This window comes from Diabrotica virgifera, chromosome 3, assembly GCF_917563875.1.
Source record: "Diabrotica virgifera virgifera chromosome 3, PGI_DIABVI_V3a".
NCBI lineage: Eukaryota > Metazoa > Arthropoda > Insecta > Coleoptera > Chrysomelidae > Diabrotica > Diabrotica virgifera.
In genome coordinates this window covers 36980951-37007303 of record NC_065445.1, presented here as the reverse complement: position 1 = coordinate 37007303, position 26353 = coordinate 36980951, and the positions used below count along the sequence as shown (strand labels likewise).

General features: G+C 32.1%; 1 protein-coding gene across 4 annotated transcripts in view; it reads right to left on the bottom strand.

Moving 5' to 3' along the window:
* LOC114326023 (serine/threonine-protein phosphatase 6 regulatory ankyrin repeat subunit A-like) overlaps positions 1-26316 on the bottom strand; it is a 76405-nt gene extending 50089 nt beyond the window's left edge. For all 4 annotated transcript variants that reach the window (XM_028274218.2, XM_028274217.2, XM_028274214.2 and 1 more), the window contains exons 1-9: positions 26154-26316; positions 26014-26098; positions 21041-21242; positions 19582-19791; positions 14297-14421; positions 13904-14239; positions 9888-10149; positions 7207-7472; positions 2-159 (exon numbers count right to left, since the gene is read on the bottom strand). In XM_028274218.2, coding sequence (XP_028130019.1) covers positions 2-159; positions 7207-7472; positions 9888-10149; positions 13904-14239; positions 14297-14421; positions 19582-19791; positions 21041-21242; positions 26014-26098; positions 26154-26180 — 1671 coding nt within the window. In that variant the 5' untranslated portion in view covers positions 26181-26316. The remainder of the gene's footprint in view (position 1; positions 160-7206; positions 7473-9887; positions 10150-13903; positions 14240-14296; positions 14422-19581; positions 19792-21040; positions 21243-26013; positions 26099-26153) is intronic.
* Positions 26317-26353: the final 37 nt, after the last annotated feature.

Here is a 26353-nt window from a genome sequence, read left to right as displayed (position 1 = left end):
CCACTAAGTGTAAAGGTGTAATATCTACTGAACACTTATCCATCATTCTTTTAATTTCATCGCAGTCTTGTTTCTTTTGATCGTTTGTGTCGGTTCTAAGTAATCTTTTAACGCCATTTATATTCCCACCTGCTATGGCATAATGTAACGGAGTAAAACCTGAAAAATAAATGTAATTTAATAATTGGTGTCTGGTATTTTTTAAATGCATTTTGAATTGTATTTTTTTTATTATCTTATATAACGTAAAAGCCATATATTATCACCGATCATGGCAGTGAAATTCTCTCCGTAGTAATTCCATTGTAAATCATGAGAAAAAACATGATATACCATACATGGTAAGTATGGTCCTTTTCATGAGCATTTTTCAGTGCGTCATAAATAATGGAAAAAAAGGTAAGTCCGTGATAATACACATTTATTCTAACATAACATTTTAGTTAAATCTGACAGTTGTCACATTTTATTTGCAATTTGGTGTTTATTGCATTTTAGTCTGGGCTGATTATCGGAGAATAGGGCATTTTTGGGAAAAGTTATTTATCAGCAATTTTATTGCTGGAATCGAAGCTTATGATTATACAGGGTGGGGCATTAGTGTGACAAAGTCCAATTACTCGTTTGTCGTAAGAGATACAAAAAAAAGTTATTTAGATAAAAGTTGGGGAACGGATAGGACCCTAATTTAAAAATATTTTCAGATATACAGGGTCACCCGTATTGACAGGGTGACACAAACTTACGTTTTTTTAAATGGAACACCCTATATATTTTTACATTTTTGGATTCTCCTCAATGTCTTCTTTCTCAAAATATACGGTTTTATAATATTATACGAGGTAGATTAAAAGATAATGACGTCTTATTGTTAATTTCGTAGCAATATTCACACCCTGTAGAATTGTAGTGATTTGAGATAAAAGTTTCTATTTATGGTCAAACGATTTTTAATATAGTCTACTATTGTTAAACATTAATAATATAGCAAAAAGTTTAATATTAATATACAGGGTTGGTCAAAACTCGGAATGAGTATTTTTTGAGTTTTCTTAAATGGAACACCCTGTATTTTAGTATTTTAATGAAATTATATTTTATGGTACTTTTTTATTTCTTAAGTATTCCCTATACCTAAGTGCTTTAATTTTTGAGTTATTCGTGATTCTTTAATCCAAATATTAGTTGCAACAAAAATTACGTAAAATTTTATTAGGTGGCTGTGCAAATATTCAATCAAAAATAATTTTTCAAAAAAAAGTAGATATTAATCTAGACTGATCCTTAATTTATTAATATTGGATGAGATAACCAAATACCTACGTAGTTAAGATTGTTGGTGCGTAAAATATGAATAAAAACAGAAGATTCTACCTAGTTGGCTATGACAATAAATTTGCTAAAACATTTGACATTATACTATTTTTATAGTTCCAGTTGCTTTGTTACCATTACTAATATTAATTTTTTTAATAAGTAACTGATGAGTAACTGATTAAAATGGTTTTTGTGCTAGGAGAGTATAACAAAAATGTGCTACTAGCAATAAGAATTTTTCATCAGCAATTCCCTGCTAAACGAAAACCAAGAAGAGAAACTTTTGAAAGTATACTAAAACGGTTTCAACGGACTGGATACTTAAATTACCTGAAACCAGAAACCTGGTCGAATAAAAACTATTGTAAATGAATAAAATGAATTAAATGTAATCCTTAGTGCAACTGAGGATCTGCATATTAGGAAGATCGTTCTTATAATCTAACCATCTAGATTTAAACTGTTGAAATCATTTTAGTGTACTTTTAAAAGTTTCTCTTCTTGGTTTTCGTCTATCAGGGAATTGCTGATGAAAAATTCTTATTGCCAGTAGAAAATTTTTGTTATACTCTCCAAGCGCAAAAACCATTTTGATCAGTTACTCATCAGTTACTCATTAGAAAAATTCGTATTAGTAATGGTAACAAAGCAACTGGAACTATAAAAAAGTATAATATCAAATGTTTTAGCAAATTTATTGTCATAGCCAGCTAGGTAGAATCTTGTATGTTTTTATTAATATTTTACGCACCAACAACCTTAACTACGTAGGTACTTGGATATCTCATCCAAAATTAATAAATTAAGGATCAGTCTAGATTAATATCTACTTTTTTTTCGAAAAATTCTTTTTGATTGAATATTTGCACAGCCATCTAATAAAATTTCACGTAATTTTTGTTGCAATTAATGTTTGGATTAAAGAATCACGAATAACTCAAAAATTAAAGTACTTAGGTATAGGGAATGCTTAAGAAATAAAAAAGTACCATAAAATATCATTTCATTGGAATACTAAAATACAGGGTGTTCCATTTAAGAAAACTCAGAAAATCATTCCGAGTTTTGACCTACCCTGTATATTAATATTAAACTTTTCGCTATATTATTAATGTTTAACAATAGTAGACTATATTAAAAATCGTTTGACCATAAATAGAAACTTTGATGTCAAATTACTACAATTCTACAGGGTGTGAATGTTGCCACGGAATTAACAATAAAACGTAATTATCATTTAAACTGCCTCGTATAATATTACAAAACCCTATATTTTGAGAAAGAAGACATGGAGGAGAATCCAAAAATGTAAAAATATACAGGGTGTTCTATTTAAAAAAACATAAGTTTGTGTCACCCTGTCAATACGGGTGACCCTGTATATCTGAAAATATTTTTAAATTATGGTGCTATCTGTGCCCCAACTTTTACCTAAATAACCTTTTTTGTATCTCTTACGACAAACGAGTAATTGGACTTTGTCACACTAATGCCCCACCCTGTATATATTGATAATATAGATATGCAAAGTTCGCAGATAGTGTGCTACTTTTTTTATTAACAAAATGGCGCCCCAAATCGTGTTTTTTTTTCAATTTTTGCTCCATAACTCCGAACATTTTAACTTTACACCAAAAGAACTCTAATAAAAATTCACCGAAATTAAATTCTGCATAAAACATGTTTTTCCCGATCTGCTCCGACGAAAATTTTCCTCGGAAAATGCGGGTTTTCCCAACAAAATCATTAAATTTCAAATAAAGTTTTAGATAAGTAATTATCTACCAATAATGAAATAACTCGGTGACATAAAAGCTTTCTTGGTTTAGATTATAGTTTCAGAAGCCGGTGAAAATTAAACGAATATTTTAGCAACAATTCAATTGTTAATTAATAATTTACGGTCGCAATAATAACCAAAATAATTATGATACACTGATCAAACTTTGAAATCTTATAAAGATGAGATGCCTATTTAATATTTTGTCGACAAAATATAAATTTTTAATTTTTTTGAATAATCTTTAAATGTTTAAAAAAAATAGTTATAAACAAATTAATGTTTCTCAGAAAGTTTTTATTATATTCTAATTTAAAAAATAGGTAAAATGCGTATTTCAAAGATCTTTAAAATGAATGTTTTAGAACTTTTTTGCAGCCATTTGCAAAAAAGTTATGAAACAGCAAAGTAAACATACGACAACTACGTTGTTTATAATTTTTTAAAATTCTTTCAAAGCGTAAAAGTGAGTTTAAAGTACAAGCTAATTACTTAAAAAAAATAATGATTATTAGTTTAAGGGTTATATTTTAATTAAAGATTATAAATATATTTTTTTGTAATTTACACGCGCGAAAGTAGACTAATACAGTACCGTAGCTACCCGTCCACATACACAACTCGCGCGAGTTTAAAGCGTGTCAGTCGCTTCGAGTGAACATTTTATCTCCGGCTCTGTATCAAGCCTACTTTCGCGCTAAAAATTACAAAAAAAAAACATTTTTATCTTTGATTATATTATAACCATTGAACTAATATTTGATATTTTTTGAGAGTAATTAGTTTGTACCATAAACTCACTTTTAAGCTTTGAAACAATTAAAACAAATTATAAACAACGGAATAATCGTATGTTTACTTTGCTGTTTCATAACTTTTTTGGAAATGGTTGGAAAATTGTTTTAAAGCATTCATTTTCAAGACCTTTGAAATACGCATTTTAAGTATATTTTAAAATTATAATATAATAAACAATTTCTGAGAAATGTTAATTTGTTTATAACAATTTTTTTAAACATTTAAAGATTATACAAAAAAATGAAAAATTTATATTTTGTCGACAAAATATTAAATAGGCATCACATATTTATAAACTTTCTAAGTTTGATCAATATCTCATGATTATTTTGGTTGTTATTGCGACTGTAAATTGTTAATTAACAATTTAATTGTTGCTAAAATATTTGTTTAATTTTCACCGGCTTCTGCAGTTATAATCTATACCAAGAAAGCTTTTATTTCACTAAGTTATTTAATTATTGATAAATAATTAATTGCCCAAAAAATTTATTTGAAAATTAGAGATTTTGTTGGGAAAACCCGCATTTTCCGAGGAAAATTTTCGTCGGAGCAAATCGGGAAAGACATGCCTCTATGTAGAATTAAATTGGGGCGAACTTTTATTTGAGTGTTTTTAATGTAAAGTTAAAATCTTCGGAGTTATAGACCAATAATTGAAAAAAGCACGATTTGGGGGCGCCATTTTGTTAATAAAAAAAGTAGCACACTACCTTCGGACTTTGCATACCTATGTTATTAATATAAAAGGATCATAATATTCGATTTTAGCAATAAAATTGCTGGTAAATAACCTTTCTTTGTACTTTACTAATTAGACCAGCGTATTATAACTATTTTTTTTTTTTCAAAATTTCAAGATTATGCACAAAAACGAAAAATTTATATTTTGTCGATAAAATAATAAATAAGCATCTCATCTTTATAATCTTTATAAGTTTGATCAATGTATCATGATTATTTTGGTTATTATTGCGATCGTAAATTGTTAATTAACAATTGAATTGTTGCTAAAATATTCGTTTAATTTTCACCGGCTTCTGGAATTACAATCTAAACCAAGAAAGCTTTGATGTCACTAAGTTATTTAATTATTGATTAATAATTACTAACCTAAAACTTTATTTGAAAATTAGAGATTTTGTTGGGAAAACCCGCATTTTCCGAGGAAAATTTTCGTCGGAGAAAACCGGGAAAACATACCTCTATGCAGAATTTAATTGTGGTGAATTTTTATGTGGGTGTTTTTGTTGTAAAGTTAAAATCTTCGGAGTTATAGAGCAATAATTGAAAAAAATACGATTTGTCGGCGCCATTTTGTTTATAAAAAAGTAGCACACTAGCTGCGGACTTTGCATACCTATATTATTAATATATAGGATCTTATAATTCGATTCCAGCAATAAAATGCTGGTAAATAACTTTTCCATGAATGTTGCTAATTAGCCCAGAGTATTTATAAAATGGTATTTTCTTTGATTTGTATAGTCTTATAAATTGTACAGATTATATTCGTAGATATATTATATAATTGGTAAATAATTTTTTTTCGATTATAGCGCCATCTATCGACAACTAGAATAAATGTTATAAATGTCTGTAATCACCGACGTGCCTTTTTTTCTGTCACATGCAATTTAATGCGTTAGAAAGAAATCGAAAAACTGTAACGCACTGAAAGATGTCTATGAGAAAAAGAATAACTAATCTTTCATTTAGTTTAGTCTTTACACTATGAGAAAGTCAGTAACATATCGAGAATAAATCATGTGTTTTAAAATCATATACATATAAAATTAAAGTTTGATGTTAATATTGACAATAACTAAATGTAACACCAGATACTTACCATGTCGTGATAGTATCATGGGGATCATTAGAGGGGGCAACAACAGAAGCTATGAGATACGAACTATTGATAATTTATTTTGCCTTACACAGATTATTGAAAAGAAAGTTGCCATTAACCAGGAAGTATATTTACAGTACATTTAGTATGTACATAGCAGTTCTTTTATTTTTATTTTTACTTTTTATTTTTCTGTCCAGGTTAAGATTAGATCCAACTTTCACTAGAGCATTTTAGCAGTGAAGCAAATTCTTGTCGAACGTCTGTCCCGCTTGGCTATCTAGCCAACTTTTAGAAAATTATATTCAATAAAAAATAGATTTAGTTTGATCATTCAACTGATTTGACAGAGTAACACACGACAAATTAATAGCTCTAATTCAAGAAATTGGCATTGACAACAAAGATCTGAGAATTATCAGAAACATATATTACAATCAAACGGCCAAAATCAAAATAGAAGACCATAAAATTGCAATAGAACGAGGAGTACGACAGGGCTGTATTTTATCTCCACTACTATTCAATATTTACTCTGAATGGGTATTTAAGGAAGCTTTAGACGGTTATGCAAAAGGAATATTAATACACGGTGAATGGTTGAATAACATTAGATATGCAGATGACACCATAGTTTTTGCCGATAATCTGAATGATTTACGGATATTAACAAATCGTATAACAGAAGTCAGCAACAGATACGGACTAGCTCTTAACATAAAGAAGACCAAATTTATGGCAATTAGTAAAAAACCAATACTAAACGCTCAACTTACAATCAACCAATAAAATATCGAAAGAGTTGAGCAATATACATATCTGGGCACGAATTTAAATAGCCAATGGGACCACTCAACAGAAATTAAACAGCGAACAAAAAGCGAAAGCAGCATACGTTAGAATGAGATCCATTTTCAACAGTCGGGACATATATCATTAAAAACAAAATACCGTCTGTTGAAATGCTACATATTCAATAACTACTGCTGCATCTATGAATCGGCTCGAAGCTTTCGAAATGTGGTCTTATAGGCGCATCTTACGTATATCCTGGGTTGACCGAATTACTAATGTGGAAGTCCTGCGTAGAATGGGAAAAGAGTATGAAATTCTCATAACCATCAAAACAAAATTAGAATATCTAGGACATGTAATGAGAAATCAAGAACGTTACGGCCTTCTCCAACTGATTCTCCAACGGAAGGTAAATGGTAAAAGAGGACCGAGAAGAAGACGCATTTCCTGGCTTCAAAATTTACGAAAGTGGTATAACACGACTACCACTGAACTGTTCCGCGCTGCGGTAAACAAAGTCAAGATAGCCATGATGATCGCCAACATCCGAAACGGATAGGCACTTTAAGAAGAAGAAGAAGATTCAACTGATACTACGAAATTACATATATTCGATAAAAAAATAGATTAGGTTTGATCATTTAACTGACTAAAAATTTTAGCTTACCTCGATTGTCCTTCATATTACGATCAGCTTTGTGATCGAGAAGATAATCGACGCATTTACTGTCATGATCATAGGCGGCCGCTAGATGAAGAGGCGTACATCCTTCAATATCGATATCGTTCACTGGACTACCGATCCCAACCAAGGTAAAAACGCACTGGTAATGCCCCTGAGAGGCTGCATAGTGGATTGGAAGACGAAGACAGTTATCTGTCAGCTTGAAGTCAGCTCCGTTGCTGACGAGTAAATCTAGGCACTCATAAGATCTAAACAAAAGGAATAAATATTAATAATAAAATAATAATAATAAATTAACCGCGTTTTAAATATAGTCAGAGTGAAAGTACAGCCCGGAGGATTCGATATGCAAAATGGCCAGAACATCGAGGCCATGGGTGAAAACGATATGTATAAATATCTTGGAGTAAAGTAGGCGCGGAAAATTGACCAAAAGCAAATGAAAACTGAGATAACTGCGGAGTTTATACGAAGGGTAAAACAGCTGCTTCATTCACACCTTAACAGTAGAAATTTGTTTAAGGCACTAAACACCTACGCATGTTCCGCGCTTAGCTATTCGTTTGGCATTGTTAAGTGGACAAAAACGGACATAGAGAATCTTCAGCGAAAAGTAAGAACACACCTCACAAAGGCACAAAAACACCATCCTAAAAGTGCAGTAGAAAGAACAACATTACCACGGAATCTGGAAGAGGACTTATGGATATAGGTGAGCAATTAGATAAATAAATTGCTAATTTAAGAACTTATTTTCAGATGCAAGCTGAGACATCTACTCTACATCGCGCTATTTGCGCAGTAGATGACACAACACCGATCAAACTGAGGGAACCAGAAATGCGCATAAACCACCTCACTAAAGACGAAAAAATGCGCACCTGGATGGGTAAACCTATGCACGGGCGATATCCCAATGAGGTCAGCCAAGACTATGTCGACAATACAGCGTCGAACTATTGGTTGACATCAGGAAAGATGTTACCTGAAACGGAGGGTTCATTACTGGCCATTCAGGATCAGGTTATACCAACCAAAAATTACCTGAAATATATCATCAAAGACCCTCAGATCCAAAACGATAAATGCCGATATGGATGTCAAGCCCAAGAAACCATCCAACACCTTACAGGGGGCTGCCAGGCATTTGCTTCAACTGAATACAAGGAACGGCATGACGCAGTGGGAAAATCCTTCACCAAGAGATAGCTATCAAGCTGGGACTTCTCCAAACGGACCATCTCCCATATTATCAATACGTCCCTGAGAGTATGCTTGAGGAAGGCAACTAGAAGCTATACTGGGACCGCACTGTGCTCACAGACCAAACAGTGGCACATAATAGACCAGATCTCGTACTAGTTAATAAATTAACAAAACAAACAACACTAATTGATGTGGCGATACCTAACAACAATAATCTACGTAGTAAATTTACTGAAAAGATCGCCAAGTACATAGATCTGGAAATTCAAATACGAAGACAATGGAGAATGCAAAGTACCCAGACATACCTATTATTATGTCTACTACTGGAGTCATTCCGAAGAACCTCCTCGAAATCATAAAAAAGCTGGGTCTAAATGAACATCTTTATAAGACCATGCAGAAAGCTGTACTACTCGCAACGGCCAGATGTGTACGAAAATTTTTGGGAGATACACCTGCATACCAAGTCACCTAGGGCTCGATAACACGGGAAGAGTCCCACCAGAGCTCAATCCTTTTGATACCGTAGGTATCTGGGATGAGTCAATTTTCTCCTTATACGGAGTGTGAGCCGTATGGCTAAATCTGAATAAATTAAAATAATAAAACTCAATGCATCCATGTCAAATTTCAGATCTCTAGCTAGTCTGGAAGTATGTTTAAAATCGATTACAATCGATTTTTAGGACGGTGATAAAGAGACAGACAAAGAACCAGTGAAGTATATAAAACCGTTTTAAGAATGGTGCACTTATATCGAAAATTTATTTAATGATAATCGACCCGTTAATTTCGAAGAATTTTCAGATCAAGTATAGATATAACAACAGAAGAGGTTACATACGCAATATCATTATAAAAAAAATAATAAAGCGATAAGACACGCTGACATACACAATTTATTTTTCTCCTCTCCCTTATACCCTTCCAGGTGTCGGATTTGGGTTTAGTTATGCTACATATTCACCCATCTCTTCCATTCTTTTCTGTCTTGTGCTATCATTTTCATTTCTTCAAACATTTTCTGTTTAATCTTTCCAGCATCTATTATCAATTTTTTTCTCGGTCTGACTTTTTTCTTTTTTGTGGTATTTCTTGTTTCGTGAATGTTTCTCTTCGTGAATGTTTTTATTTATTTACATTGAATATTAATGTGTTTGTTGCATAATCCACTTCTGCAATAATTATGTACTTAATATATGTTTTAATAAAAATTTTTGGAAAGTAGTAAGTATTAAAATTAGTTTAATATTTAAATAAAATATAAATACACTGTTTACAGTATATTAATTTCGTTGAAATCATATGTATTTAGTAGAAGTATAACTTCTTATGTGCGTACAAAGTACACACACATTCTTTTTTGTAATTTGGCAACAATGTCAACTTAGGTCTCACGTAAATAATGACGTGAAAAGGTACTTATACTGTACCAACCATATGATGTTTCTTACCCTTTATATGCAGCACAGTGTGTTGGAGTTTTTCCTGTGTCATCTTTATCGTTGAGATCGACGCCGCATTGCACAAATTTTCTACCGCATTCCACATACCCAGATAAGCAACACATGTGAAGTGGTGTCCGTCCCTCAAAGCCTTTTTTCGATGGATTTGCGCCAAATGTCAAAAGGGTATTTGCCAGAATATCGTGGCCATATTGGGCTGCGATGTGAAGGGGCGTACATCCATTCTTATCAGCAAAATCTATCTGAGCACCTAATAAATAGAATCAAATACAGTTAGTACAAAACGATTTCTTAATAGTCATATTAAAATAAAAAAAAATGAATTTATACCCAAATACTTACAACCTTTAAGAAAAAATCAGGAAAATAATATATTGTTTTCACCCATTTTGAAAAAATGTGAAATCTTTGTATTATCCACGTCCGTCTGTCCGTCTGTCTGTAACCACAACTCCTCCGGCAATATACCAGCTAGAATGACAAATGAGGTGTCAAATGAAAGCTGATAATCCAAGGATGATACTAAAGGTGAGATATTTGACCTTGGCGGTCTGTCCATCGGTCTGTACAACCGCGAATATAACTCCTCCATCATTATACCAGGTAGAATGACAAATGAGGTGTCAAATGAAAGCTTATAATCCAAGGATGGTACTAAAGGTGAAATATTTGATTTAGGCGGTCTGTGCGTCGGTCCCTCCGACCGCGAATATAACTTCTCCGTCAATATACCAGGTAGAATGACAAATGAGGTGTCAAATAAAAGCTTATAATCCTAGGATTCTACTAAAGGTGAGATATTTGATCTAGGCTGTCTTTCCATCGGTCCCTCCGACCGCGAATATAACTTCTCCGTCATTATACCAGGTAGAATGACAAATGAGGTGTCAAATGAAAGCTGATAATCCAAGGATGGTACTAAAGGTGAGATATTTAACTTAGGCGGTCTGTACGTCGGTCCCTCCGACCGCGAATATAACTCTTCCGTCATTATACCAGCTTGAATGACAAATGAGGTGTCAAATGAAAGCTGATAATCCAAGGATGGTACTAAAGGTGAGATATTTGCCCTAGGCTGTCTTTCCGTCGGTCTGTCCGACCGCGAATATAACTCCTCCATCATTATATCAGGTAGAATGAAAAATGAGGTGTCAAATAAAAGCTTATAATCCAAGGATGGTACTAAGGTGAGATATTTGACCTGGGCAATCTTTCTGTCGGTCCGTAGGACCGCCAATGTAACTCCTCTGCCATTATACCGGGTAAAATCACAAATGAGGTGACAAATGTCAAAGTTTAGTAAGAATGACTCAACATTAGTAAATTCGTATATCAATCCACGCAAAGTTACACGTAAAATTCAAATATCGTCTTCCAGTTCTACTTTCGATTACTTTGGGTGAAAACCTAGGACTTACGAAGTCCAATTACTTGTATTTTTAAGGAAGATATATATTCTCAGGAAGATGGTTTTACACAGAGAATATAATAGACATTTTATAAAGACCATTAATCGGCTGAGAGCCAATCATGCTCTTACGCCATCTTGCATGCATAGAATCGGCTTGTCAGATACTCCTAATTGTACTTGTGGCAAAATCGGAGATCTAACACATGTCATATTAGAATGTCATTTACAAATAAATAATATAAACGACCTTTATAAGGAATTAAAAAATTTAAAATGTTTTTTCCCAATAAACCTTAATACTTTAATATTTACAAATGATATGGAAATTCTTCATCTCATTTATAAACATGTTAAATTATGTAAATACAAGTTGTAAATGTAATATATACCTACTAACTAGGCATAATTTGTTAATGTGGTTTGAAAAAATTAAAAAAAAAAAGAAAAAAATATATACAAAACACATAGTAAAATAATAATAACAAAAAAAATAAAAAAAATAAAAAAAATTAAACAAAAATTAAACAAAAATAAAAAAGAAAAGAAAAATAAAAAAGAAAGTAAAAAAAGTGTTTAGCACAAATTAAAATATATATTAAAAAAAACACAGTAAAATAATTAAAAAAAAAACAAAAAAAAGCAATACAATGTACCTATGTATCTAAAAATAATATTGTAATGTACTTATGTTATGAAATAAGAAATTTATGACTATGAATCTGCAATCAATCACAAACAAGTCTGATTTTACAAAAAACAAGACTTTAAGATTTTAAAGAATTTTTAACATTAAGAAAAAACACTAATAATATCGAAAAAATATTAGGATATACATATTAGTATAACTTTTCGATTTGAGTTGCGTTTCAGTTCCTAGCCATCCGAGTAGATGGCATTTTTGTAGCTATTTACCTGACGTGTGAAATTTGAAGACACATTCGTTGAACTGTTTGCTTATGAATTCGTACCTACCAGATTCTGACGAGCTAGGGCATAGCGAAACATGTATATCTTATTGGCACTGATTCATATACAGAGAAATTCATCATTCGTACCTACCTAGATACTGACGAGTGATCTAGATAGCAACTCTAGAGAGAGTCCCTTTACACTTGAGTCCCCGAGTCTTTACCCGTGCGTCATTAATACCTGGCGGTGTAAAACACATACTTTTTATCTAGCACCATTCTCTTCCACGCATGAAACTAATGACAAACCAGCTACCCCCTGTTATTAAGTAAAAACACATGTTATTTTTATGAACGATCTAGATTCAGTACATTGAAAAGAGATAGGTACAAAAAAAGACGATTGGGGATGTTTTCACATATTTTAAGTAAAATTTCTGACGTTTTGGTTTGTTAACTTTTGTGGCTGTCAGTTTGTTAAATTTTTTGCTGTTGTTTTGTCGAATTTTTTCATTTTGAAGTTTTTTATAGTATACAAACAGTTGTTTTCACAACTAATTTTATATTGGAGTTTGAAATTTTATGGTAAGTTTATGCTATTTTAAGATTAATTTTGACAACGTACAAAGCTAACCTCATTGACACATTTAAGGAATGCTTGTGTTTAATGTTGTAAAGTTGTTGTAGTTCAATATTCGCTAATTCAATATTTGCCTTGGTTAGGGTCCAGGTTTGACACCCATATGTCATGATAGGAAGGATGCACTGGTTGAACACTTTGCTCCTCAAGTATTGGGGTATTTTGCGGTTCTTAAGTATCCAACTAAGTTTTCCAAATCCTGTCCGTGTTAGTATTGTTCTTCTAGTAATTTCCGCACTTTGGTTCTCTTTGTTAAGTTTCAGGATTTGGCCTAGGTAGATATATTATATTCTTGAACTTGTTCTATCTCATCGCCATTTATAGTTAAACGTCTGGGGTCATCTCTGACCCATCATAATTTGCATTTCCTCGAATGTGCTCGCTATAATCACAATGTCGTCGGCGAATCCGAGGTGGTTTAACTTGTTGCCATTAACGTTAATGCCATAGGTTGACCAATTTGTATTTTTGAAGACGTGTTCTAGGGCTAGGTTGAAGAGATTTGGCAATATTACGTCTTCTTGTCTCACTTCTCTCTTAATGGGGATGGTATTTGTATTTTCGTCTAGTTGTCTATCATAGTTGCATTTTCACATAATATAATTATTTATGTATTAGTTGCTTATACCTCGAATCTACTCTACAACTATTAATATCTTGTTCTATGGCCACATCTTGATACTATCAAACGCCTTCTCATAGTCTACGAAGGTAAGAAATACGGCTAGTTTCATTTCCTCTCATTCATTTGCCTTCTCTATCAATGCTCCCATTGTCCGCAGATGGTCTGATGTACTAAATTATTTGCGGAAGCCCGCCTGTTCAACCGATTGGTAATTGTTCATTTTGTAGGTCAACCGATTGTTAATAATTCTCATAAATAGTTTATATACTTGACTGAGCAACGACATAGGTCTATAATTCTGTAGGTCACATTTGTCCCCGTTTGTGTAAGAGGACTAGACTCTCGTTCCAGTCTTTAGGGATCTTGCTATAGCGACATAAGTATCCCCATAAAGAAAAATATAATAAAGTGATAACTCACCTTTATCTATAAGTGTCTTACTCCTTGTAAACCTTCCATGGATAGCAGTCATGTGAAGAGCTGTTCTTCCATCCAAACTCTGACAGTCCAACTCGACATTGTGTCTCAATAAGAACGTCAAACAATCCATTCCGTGTGTACTGGCAGCAGCAATATGTAAAGGCGTTTGTCCTCGAAAATTGGTAGCTTCAATGTTAGCACCGAAAGCAACAAGGTCTTGACATACATTTAAATGTCCGTTCAAACATGCTATGTGTAGTGGAGTGTTACCATAAACATTTTGAGCATTTACATCGCCACCAGCTTGAAGAATTAGTTTGGATACACTATCTATACCTAAAACGTATTTAATAATAACAAAAGCTGAAATAGAAAAGTATGAGTTTTATCTACCACTAGCAGCTACAACGTGTAGAGGGGTGTAGAGGTTTCTATCTTTTGTATTTATATCTGCTCCACATCTAATCAATAATTCTACTGTGTCAGTGTGTCCTGTTTGAACGGCACAATGCAAAGGTCTAAAAAACGTAATATTATCTACACAAGTATTCATAATTCAAAATAAATACACATTAATGATATAAATGACAAGGTATATAAATAACACGCTTAAACATTGAAATGGTGTAAACAAAATATCAATTTTGCCAATTACTTATTAGTCCAAGTAATGAAGCTTAAAATAGGACAAAACCTCGCAATTTTTACAGAATGGATCGATCTGCTTGAAAATTTGAGAATAAGTAGTAGATAGTCCAAGGATCAAAATCTATATGAGGCAGAAAGGCGCTTTTACCATGGGGGTGGTTGCCACCCCATCTCGGGGGTGGAGATTTTTTATTTTATTTCGACCGCAAAAGTTGGTAAAAACATTCATTCTAAGCAAAAAACGTTCAATACATTTTTTTGATAAAATTAATAGTTTTCGATTTATTCGCTATCGAAAGTGTTAGTTTTATATCGAAAAAATCAATGTTTTTAATCAGTTTTCTGTTAATAACTCAAAAAGTTTTCGTTTTATCAAAACAACTTTACTTAACAAAAATGTACCTTTTGAAAAAATAAACAAAACGGTTTTTTTTTTATTTTCTTTAAGACCAATAGTAATCGAGCTATACTTTATTATATGTTAGCTCTTCTTCGTCAAATGCTAAATATTGTAGTTTCAAACTCAAACGACGGGAAAACTGTGCATTGTTCGAGGATAACTTGTTCAAACTAATTTATATCTATCTACAGAAATAAAAAAAGTCGCTAGCTCAAAAATTAAGTGACTTATTATGAAAAGAATGTCAGTCCCTATTTTTTTCAGCGAAAAAGTGATCGGAAACTTCCCCCTACTTACCACCCTAATAAAAATTAGTCATTGACCTTATCAGTCTTCTATATTTATGTATTGTTAATAGGTTCTAGAGATTTGAGCGACTTAGAATGATTAATTTAAAAAAAAAATGGAGTTAAAAACGAATAACGAATTTTTGTAGTTTGGAAAATGCCCTTTTCTTCAGAATAGAAAGATTAGCATCAGAGATACGAAAAAATATGTAAATCGAAAATTGTAGCTCATTTAAAAAAAAAATTCTATGGCAAAAACTGAGTAAGCTATTGACAATTAAAACTTGTAATAACATGCAAAAACCACCTTTACCAACCCTTTTACAGTCACCACTTTTTGCAACTTAGGATTTTAAAAGAATTTAATATTAATAGCCTTATATAGATCTTGTAGAGGCCTACAAAATTCTTTTTTAACAAACTTTCTAGGATGAAAAATAAAAAAGTTACGTTTAAAAAATCAATATACTTATTTTTTTGAAAAACAAAAGGAAAAATTCAATTGGAAGCTTAATAATGTAAGTTAGCGGTGTTTTTAGTCATTGGTCTTATTCATACTTCTTTATTTATGTATTAGTAATAGATTAGTAATGAATTTTTGTAGTTTGGTAAAAAATGCCATTTTCTTCAGAGTAGAAAGATTAGCATCGGAGATACGAAAAAATGTTTAAATATGAAATTGTAGGTTATTTACATCCCAGGAGCTTGGTTTGAAAAATTTTTTCTACGGCAAAAATTGAGTGAATCGTAAATGAGTATAATATCGAAAAACATTGATTTTTTCAATATAAAACTAACACTTTCGATTGCGAATAAATCGAAAAATATTAATTTTATCAAAAAAATGTATAGAACATTTTTTGCTTAAAATGAAAGTTTTTATCAACTTTTGCGGTCAAAATATAATAAAAAATTTCCACCCCCAAGGTGGGGTGGCAACCACCCCCATGGTAAAAGCGCCTTTCGGCACCATATAGATTTTGATCCTTGGACTATCCACTACTTATACTCAAATTTTCAAGCAAATCGATCCATTCTGTAAAAATTGCGAGCTGAAAAGCTTCGGTTCCTGGACTTTGCTAGCCAAAAGTCCCCTCCCCCCTCGTATCTTTTGAATGGTTATATGTACTTATGCTAGTGAAATTTGGAGGGAGGAAATAAACGGACGTAGGCTTCTCAACTAGTCATAACAGAAACAGGTGACGTAATAATCACAGATAACCTTACAGAGCCACTATAGACCAGTAAGGATGTGCGAAAAAACGTCTATTTTTGGATGTGAGAGGTGGCATTCGGATTTTTGCAGATAAAGTTAGGTGACACTTTCAGTAATAATAATTGACTTATGCTCCTTCTCAAATATGCCCGGAACATTAATAAAAAAATTAAAATATTTAAAAATTTATAAAAACATCGATTTTTTCTGCTTTCTTTGCCTATAACTTTAAAACGATTCGTTTTGGAACAAAGTCTTACAGAAATAAAATAAAGATAATTGAATTTTGTATGATATAAGACTGGTCAAAAATGTCTTAAGGTATTACCTTTTCTGCAATATAGCAATAAATACAAAATAAGGGGGCAAAATAAGTCTGTTGTTATTCAATATTTTTTAACCACTTTGGTGGCACTTAGAACCTTAGTAATTCGCTTAGGAAATTCTTTGTAACATACTTAAATCGTGTACCAAATTTCATTAAAATCGACCCAATAAATTTTGCATAATAAATTTGCAATCTAAATGTTTTTAAAAAAGTTCAAATTTTTTAAAATCTTTCTGAACAAAAAGTAGACCATTTAGAAGTTGGCTAATTTTTTTACATATAAAGAGGTGCTCTACCTATCTAATACAATTTACAGAATTAAAATCGGATTATTTAAGGGGCCCCAGCAATGTTTTAAATTTATAAACAATTTTTTGGCTTATAAACAAATAGCTTTGTTTAATAATAAAAAAATTAATTTTTAGCAATGCAAATAATTAAAACCGGTATAATTTGACTTAAACTTTCAAATGCTGTCAGCAGAATTGCTTTTTTATTTTTTAATCAAACGTTATTCGCGTTCAAAAATTGCAATTTCTCGATTTTTTGAAAGTTCCACCGCGTTTATCTCGAAAACTATGCATCCTACGAAAAAACTTGTAAGAACACTTTTTGCTTAGAATTACCCAAGAAATACAAAAAAATGTTATATTTTGCGAAAAATCGATTTTATGTAATTCCTCAAGTTCTTTGTTTATAACAATCTTATCGACATCCGGATCAACTGTTACCCAAAAAAATCGTGTTCTACGGGTCAAAATACATAAAAAAACTTGGTAAGTCCATCTAAATAAAGGAGCCCGTAGCACCCCCTCCTGGCCACAGCACTAATTTGTTTATAAGCCAAAAAATTGTTTATAACTTTAAAACATTGCTGAGGCTGCTTAAATAATCCGATTTCAATTCTGTAAAGTGCATTAGATAGGTGGAGTACTTCTTTATATGTAAAAAAATTGACAAATCTTTGTACAGTGGAACCCCGATAAGTCGGCCTCCGATAACCCGGAAGTCCGGCTAACCCGGACCGATTTTCATCAGACAAAACAAACCTGTTTTCAGTTTGAGTTTTTTACCAAAAAATGAACAATACTGTTTACAACTGTATGTAATTTAGGTACTGTGCATATGTATTTCATGTTTTTGCATTTATAATGGAGTTTATCTGTAACTATACTGTATTTTATTAATTTTTATCATATTCTCCGGCTAACCCGGATTTTCGATAACCCGGATCGGCCGCGGTCCCGATTAATCCGACTTATCGAGGTTCCACTGTATGTTCTAGATTTTGTTGTGCAAGATTTTAAAAAATTTTAATTTTTTATTTATAATTTTATATTTAATATATTTTTATAATTTTTATTAAGTCAATTTTAATGAAATTTGGTGTACGGTTTTAGCACATTACAAAAATTTTCTAAGCGAATTAGGAAGGTTCCAAGTGTAACCTAAGTGATGGAAAATCATTGAATAAGGACTTGTTTTGCCCCCTTATTTTATATTTATTGCTATTTTGAAGCAAGGGTGATAAATTAAGACATTTGTAACCAATCGCATATGATAGAAAATGTAATTATCTTTGTTTTATTCCTATATGACTTTGTTCTAAAATGAATAGTTTTTAAGTGATAAGCAAAAAAAGTAGAAAAAAAAACGAAATTTTTAAATATTTTATTTTTTTTATTAATGTGCCGGGCATATTTGAGAAGGAGCATAAATCAATTATTATTAACGAAGTTATCACCTAACTTTATCCGCAAAAATCTGAATGCCACCTCTCACATCCACCTAAAAACAGATCCTTACTGGTCTACTACAAGGGATAATTTTAAACGGGACAGCAAGTGATATCTCGATTGAAATTTATTGAACATACCTATTCAATCATATCATATTAATGATTAATTTTATTTGTGTGTAAGCTGATTTTGATGAATAAATTAAATAAATCCAATAAAATGTGTTCCAACGATTTTAACTTGTGTTTTTCTTATCGAACCACAAAACTAATTGAACAGCCTAGTATATAGCAGATATTTTCCTCCAAATGTATATCCCGCATGTTCTGAGATCTTCAAAACATTTATAAATCCTCTAGTGTGGTTTTTAGGTTCAGGAAGGTACTGACCTGCTCAGAGTTCGACCTTACACTGAGACTAAGGTTTACTAAATGCTACGTGTGGTCGGTGCTGCTATATGGCATAGAGGGCTGGACACTCAAAACGAGGGATATAAACAGATTAGAAGCCTTCGAAATGTGGCTTTATCGCCGTATCCTAAAGATACCATGGACGGCGAAAGTCACAAATGTAGATGTAATTAAAAGAATAAACCAAGAACGCCAGCTTTTCGAAAACATCAAGAAAAGAAAAACGGCGTATTTGGGTCACATCATGCGAAACGAAAAATACCAGTTCCTTCAACTTATAATCCAGGATAAAATTGAAGGCAAGAGAGGAATAGGACGCAAGAAAATGTCCTGGCTCCGAAACATAAGGCAATGGACAGGGATTAACGACATACAATCTCTGATACACATTGCAAGAAACAGAGAGTTAATGGAAAATGTGATCGCTAACATCCATTAGTGGATTTGCATTTGAAGAAGAAGTGGTTTTTATATTAGTGAATTAAAAATATCGTATTTTGAACACAAGATGAATAAAATATGTTCTGTTTACGGATATTTTAATGGAGTGACATGACATGACTATAATCAAATGAATAACTTACTTTACAGAATATTGATGAATACAATACACACACAACTAAAAGTTAAACTTAACACATCATACTCACCTACAATCTCGTTTATCACAGGCGTTCACCATACACCCTCTAGAGATAAGCAGTTCGGCAATTGAAGTGTGCCCATTATAGGCTGCATAATGCAATGCAGACCTGCCCGATCTGTCCCGTATATTTGGGTTTGGTAGATGGTACAAAATTTGTTCTACACAACTATAAGCAGAACTAGCAGCTGCTACATGCAATGGTGTTTGCCACAGTCTGTAACAATATTAAAACAAATAACATGTGAAAGTGCCGTTAAATAAAAACTAGGCAAACAATAATTTGCAGATAACATTATTGATATGTTGAGTTTTAGGGGATGACTAAACACCAAATTAGTTTCAAGTTTGAAATATTTAACACTTTGACTCCTATGTGTATCATACATAATACACAACAGGTACGCTCCCTGAGTCTATGTGTATGAATCTGATACACAAGAAATACACTTATCCAAGCCACAAAAAGTGGTCAGCCTGTGACAACGTATGAGGATAAATAGGTCCAGGAGTTAAAGTGTTAATAAAGACATAATATCACGTCTAGTTACTGTACCTCGTTTTTAAACTAGGAGGAGTAATTCAAATTTACCGAGTTGTAACGCTTGTTTGTAATTGGTACAACCGCGGGCCAGTTTACTACACTAAATTATGAAATTTTGACTTTGACATTATTGACATTTATGAAATTTTGACATTATGTAATGGCATTTAAAATGTATAGGTTAATTAAGTTATTCCTTTAAATTTTAGTCTTTGTCTGCATTTCATAAAAAAACAGTTGTTTTTAGAACTTTTTGGCAATATGGTGGTTGGGGTAGTTTACCACCGATGATGGGGTTGATTAAGTTGAACACTATTTAGCAGACATATATTTATTTGCCAATACTAGATATGCCGGTAACGAGTTAGTGAACAAAAGTCTATATTCTAACTACATTGAGGGTTAAAGAACGAATGATGAATAATGAATGATCTCTGCTTTACTTTCTCCGTATCTACAAATAAATCGTAATTGTTTTATTATGATTTCATACCTGAATGTGACCATGAAATACTAATAGTACAAAATTGCTGACTCCGTTGTTTTTCAAAACGAGTGGTCTACATTGCAGAAGCAATGTCACCTACTTTACGAAATCAAAACAATGCATGTAAATAATATTTGTTTGAGATTTTTAAAAATTAAATCAATATGAATTACTCTTATTTTTTGAATGCTAATATAAATCCTGTACAGCAACATATTAGTATAATATAATATTTATGGATTAGGTACTGTCAAAGGCCGAAATGACCAACCCAAACAGAAGATCAATCTGGTGATTGTTCTAGTGACATTATTGGTTGTGCATCTGTCTTTTGAGTTTACTCCTCCTAGTTTAAAAACAGAGTGTAGTAACTCAGAATTACATGTATAAATCAAACTAAAGTATACTATACAAAAATTCCAATGCATATCTTACCTGTCTCTAGCACATACATCTGCTTGGTAACTAAGAAGCAGTTCAACTACTTTATCTGCTCCTACAGAACAAGCTCTGTGTAAAGGGGTAACCCATTTGCTATCTTTGGCATTTACCCTGGCCCCATTCTTTAACAAAAGTTCAGTAACTTCTGCTTCTCCTTTATAAGCAGCAGCATGAAGAGGTGTACGTTTTTCTTCATCTGTAAAAGTATTGAATAAAGTGGTACATATATGTATACAGGGTGAGGCATTAATGTGAGGAAGTCCAATTATTCATTTGTTGTAGGAGATTGTTAGGGTAAAAGTTGTAAAAAAATTGTTAAGGTAAAAGTTGAGCATAGATTTAAAAATATTTTCAAATATACAGGGTGTCCAGAAACTCTACCGACAAACGAAGACAGGAGATTCCTCAGATAATTTTAAGACAATTTAACCCAATTCACCTAGTCCCAAAATGCTTCCTAAGGGAGATAGAGCTCTTCGAAGATGGCGTCTTGTAATCAGTTTTTCTTAAATACCTCCAGAACGCTTCTATTTAGAGAAACAAAAATTGGTAGGCATATTTCTCTTCCAGAGATAAATCGATTCCATCCATTGCGAATTTTGAGTACCGGTCACAGGCGTCCGTTTTGGGTAGGGCAACAGTTATTTTATCGCATAACTTTTTTGGTATCGCAAAACTTTTAAGCATTTTTAATATTGGATTATTAAATTGTGAGGTATTCTAGTACTAAAAGGTACTCTTGATTTAAGTCGGTAGGACACACCGTTTTCTAGAATCATCGATTTAAAAATTTTACATTTTTTTAATTTGAAAAAAAAAATTTGAAAACTTTTTTCAAAAAAAAACGGTGTATTTTACCAGCTTAAAGCAAAAGTAACTTTTACTACTAGAATACCTCATAATTTAATAATCTAGAGTCAAAAATGCTCAAAAATTAAAGACAAAAAGTTATGCGATAAAATAACCGTTGACCTAACCAAAACCGTCAGACGCATATGACAGATACTAGAAATTCGCAGTTAATGAAATCGATTCGTCTCTGGAATATAAATAAACGTACCCGTTTTCGTTTCTTTAAATGGTTTTTAAAAAAATTTTTTTTGGAAATTCTAAAAAAACGAAAAATTTTTAAATCCATTTTTTCTAGAAAACGGTGTGTCCTACCAACTTAAAGCAAGAGTACCTTTTAGCAGTAGAATTTAAAAATACAGTATCAAAAATACCTTACAATTTAAAAATCCAGTATCAAAAATGCTTAAAAGCTAAAGACATAAAAGTCATGGGATAAAATAACTGTTGCCCTACCCAAAACGGACGCTTACGACCAGTACTAGAAATTCGCAATACATGGAATCGATTTACCTTCGGAAGATAAATATGTGTACCAATTTTCATTTTTCTAAATATAAGCCTTGTGGAAGTATTTAAGAAAAACTGATTAAAAGACGCCATCTTCAAAGAGCTCTAGCACCCTTAGGAAGCAGTTTCGGACTAGATGAATTAGGTTAAAATGCCTTAAAATTATCTGAGGAATCTCCTGTCTTCGTTTGTCGGTAGAGTTTCTGGACACCCTGTACAAGGCCACATATATTAACAAGTGAAACAAAATTATCATTTTTTTTTAATGGAACACCCAGTGTATTTTTGTCTTTTAGATCTCATTCAAAATTATTCTCGTTTTTTTTAATACAATGTTTTGCAATGTTATACGAGGTAATTTAAAAGATAATTACGTTTTTTTATTAATTTCGTAGCAATATTAACACCCTCTAGAATTGTAGAGATTTAATATAAAAAAATCTATTCATATTCAAACGATTTTTAATATAGTCTACTCTTGTCCAAAATTATTAACATATCAAAATAGGTATTAATCTTAGTATAGAAACTTGGAATGAGTATTTTCTTTGTGTTCTTAAATAGAACATCCAGTATTTTAGTACTGTAATGAAATCCTAATTTATTATTTCTTAAGCATTCCCTATACTTAATTGCATTAGTTTGTGAGTTATTCGTGATTCTTTGAGCCAAACATTATCTAATTGTAACAATTAGGTTAGTCGATCAGATTAGCCAAGCGGACTGAGGCGCACAATTGACAAATCTAGTGGATATGCGGTCCAGGCGATCGAGGTTTGAGCCCCAGCCCAGTGAATAGAAAAATAAAAAGGCTGACGTCGTAGTCTAAAATTCTAAAAAGAATCTACGACTTGGTCTGGAATAAGCTGGTGTCTGATTGACCTATGAAGGAGCGGTACGGCAAGGGATAAGGGCTTGCCGCTCGGTGACACTCCTTCATAGTCTCTACCGGAAGGGCGTTAACGCCTAAAAATGGTGTATATATATTACAATTAGGTGAAATTTTATTAGGTTGGCCATGAAAATATTAAATTAAAAATAATTTTTAGAAAAAAAATACATAACATAATAATCTAAACTCTAAACCAATCCTTAATTTAGTAATACAGTTGAACCCGCTTATTGGAATAGCCTTCGTGCCAAGCAAAAGTACTCCTAAAACTGGGATATTTCTATAACCGGTATTCTAGTAAGCGGGTTCAACTGTATTTGACGAGATATCAAAATACCTAAGTAGTTAAGATTGTCGGTATGTGAAATATGAATAAAAACACTCATTAATTAAGACTTTGACAATTAGACTGTGAAGATAATAGATATTTGCATCCCAATCATTACACAAAACATAAATTGTATACAGTAGAACCCCGATTATCCGTGTGCGGATTATCTGGGCTGCGGATTATCCTTGCTATGATTTCCTATTACTAAAATTGTATTTTTGAGGTTTTATCAAAATAGCGTCACCGTAAATCACTTGACGGAAACTCGATATGCCTAGAGTGAGACTCATAATGAAAGATATATTTTTTCTGTTATCTTTTTGGTAGGTACATATGTATGTATATACGTACATACACATATGTATGTATATATGTACATATGTATTATATATAAGAAATAAATGTTTGGATTATCAGTGCTTTTCAATTATCTGTGCCACGTCCGGTCCCGAGGAGCACAAATAATTGGGGTTCTACTGTACCCATTAATAAATCAACATAAAGTGAAGTGACATACAAATAAAATTAAGTGTAAAACAATGTATTTACTTAACAAAAATAACAAGAAAATCATTGTTTATAATAAATAGTCAAAACAGCCTCCATCACTGTCAATACATAATTGCTAGAGCTCTTAAAAAGAGCAACTTACACTAGTTAATACACTTCTGTTTAATCTCATACATTCATTTTTAGTCCTCTCCTTCATATCTCATTTCTTTGTAGCTGGTGTTTTATACACTTTATCTTTTATATAGCCCCAGAAAAAAGTCTAGTCTAACTCTGGAGATCATGGAGGCCACCTTCTTTTTCCTCCTCTCCCAACCCATCTTCCAGGAAAATTATCATTTAAATTTTAACTATTTAGAATGGGAAATAAGTTTTAATTTAAATTTTATTTAACTATTTAAAATCATTTAAATGTTCATTCACTAAAAAATTGTGATGTACTGGAGGGCTGTCATGTAATATCCACATTCTCTAACGTATATAACGTTCAACTATACTGCTTCCAATAATTCTGTCAATTCCTTATCCAGAAAATGTGGATAAATGTGTCCAATTATGTGATCTTCCAAAAGTATGTCCTGTTGACATAATTTCTAAGAATTACAGCAAAAAACATTCAATGACCATTGTGTTTAACTGAGGTTAAGAATGTGGTGAGGAAGAAGTTGAGTAATAGTGAAAATTATATCCGTTCTGAATTTGTACCTTCACCCACTGACAAAATTCTACTCTTTTAACCTGTTCGCCGCCAAGGGGGTATTTAAGTTTCGTCCTCACAGACCATAGCTATTTAAATTGCCATTACGTGCAGTACGATCCCCAGCTCACGGGTGAGAAGCTGGTCTATGGGAAAAATAAATGTGGCTCATATATGAGTCGCTTAGTATAGCGAATGTGTTAAGTCATCCTCGTTAAGCTCTTGATGTGATTCTGCGCAACAGGGATGCATCTTTTTCTTTCTGTTAAATTCCACCTGCACTACTACCACTAATTTCAAAAGCATTTACAATTTCCTTCATACTAATACTCAGATTCTCAATGACACTAAGGATTACATTTATATATAATAGTTTTTGTTTTATCAGATTTCTCGCAATCAATTTGTCCAGTCTATTGAAAAAGTTCTAGTAAACTTTGAAAAGCTTCTCTTCTTTTTGTTGTTTATCAGGGAATTGCTGACGATAAATTCTTGTTGCTAGTAGCACATCAAATGAGTATAAAAGATCAGTCCACTAGTGGTAGAAGGATGAAAATAGAATATCAGGTTTGTTCCAACACAACGAAAAACCGTCCATGTGACAATCACCGTCCTGTGCAGTAAACAAAATAACCCATGGAACGCATGTTATAAAAACACAGAACACATGGAATGTATTATTTTATAGTAATGTGATCGTTACATGACGGTTCTCGTTGTGTCGGAACTAACCTATCATCTACTTCACAGAGAAACCCTTTTATTACATGTTACAGATAATAACCTAAGAATTATTTTGGCAATAGCAATTGAAGTGGCTATAAACAGCAGAACGAAGAGAGTTGAAATGTGATGTACAATGTCGAATAGAATTTTGAAAGTTGAATACAATAAACTCATTGTTTAAAACAATGAATAAAATTCACAAGAAGCAATCAATATCAACAGCTTCTAAATTACAATTCAATTAAACAATTCATGTATAAAAACATATTGAAATAAGGGTATCATAAATCACTGAAAAATCTACATTTAATTTCTGAATGAATAACTGTATTACATGTTCCAATTAAGACATTAATATAAAATAAAGTAATACACAGGATGTGATAAAAAAAATAATTCTCATTAAATACAATGGTGCAATAAAAAAATACAGATTTTACTGGGATATTTACCTAAACAGTTGACTTCTTGTTTATATTGAACAAGATCCTTCACATTCTCTATAAAACCAGCAAAAATAGCTTGAATTATGAGAGGCTGAAAAAGAAAAAATAGATAAAACACATTCAAAATATAGCCTCAAACTACGTACTTGTTCCTCTAATAGTAAAATTCCCATGTTTAAGTCAAAATATTGTATAAAAATATAAAAATTTATATTAAAGCATTGTGCAAAATGACTGTAGAAAAATTTGTATTTTTTATCTTTTTCCTGAATGTTGGAATTTGACAGATAATGACATACATGACAATTTATTAAGATGAGTCTGATTAGATTTCCGGCCGCAGGAT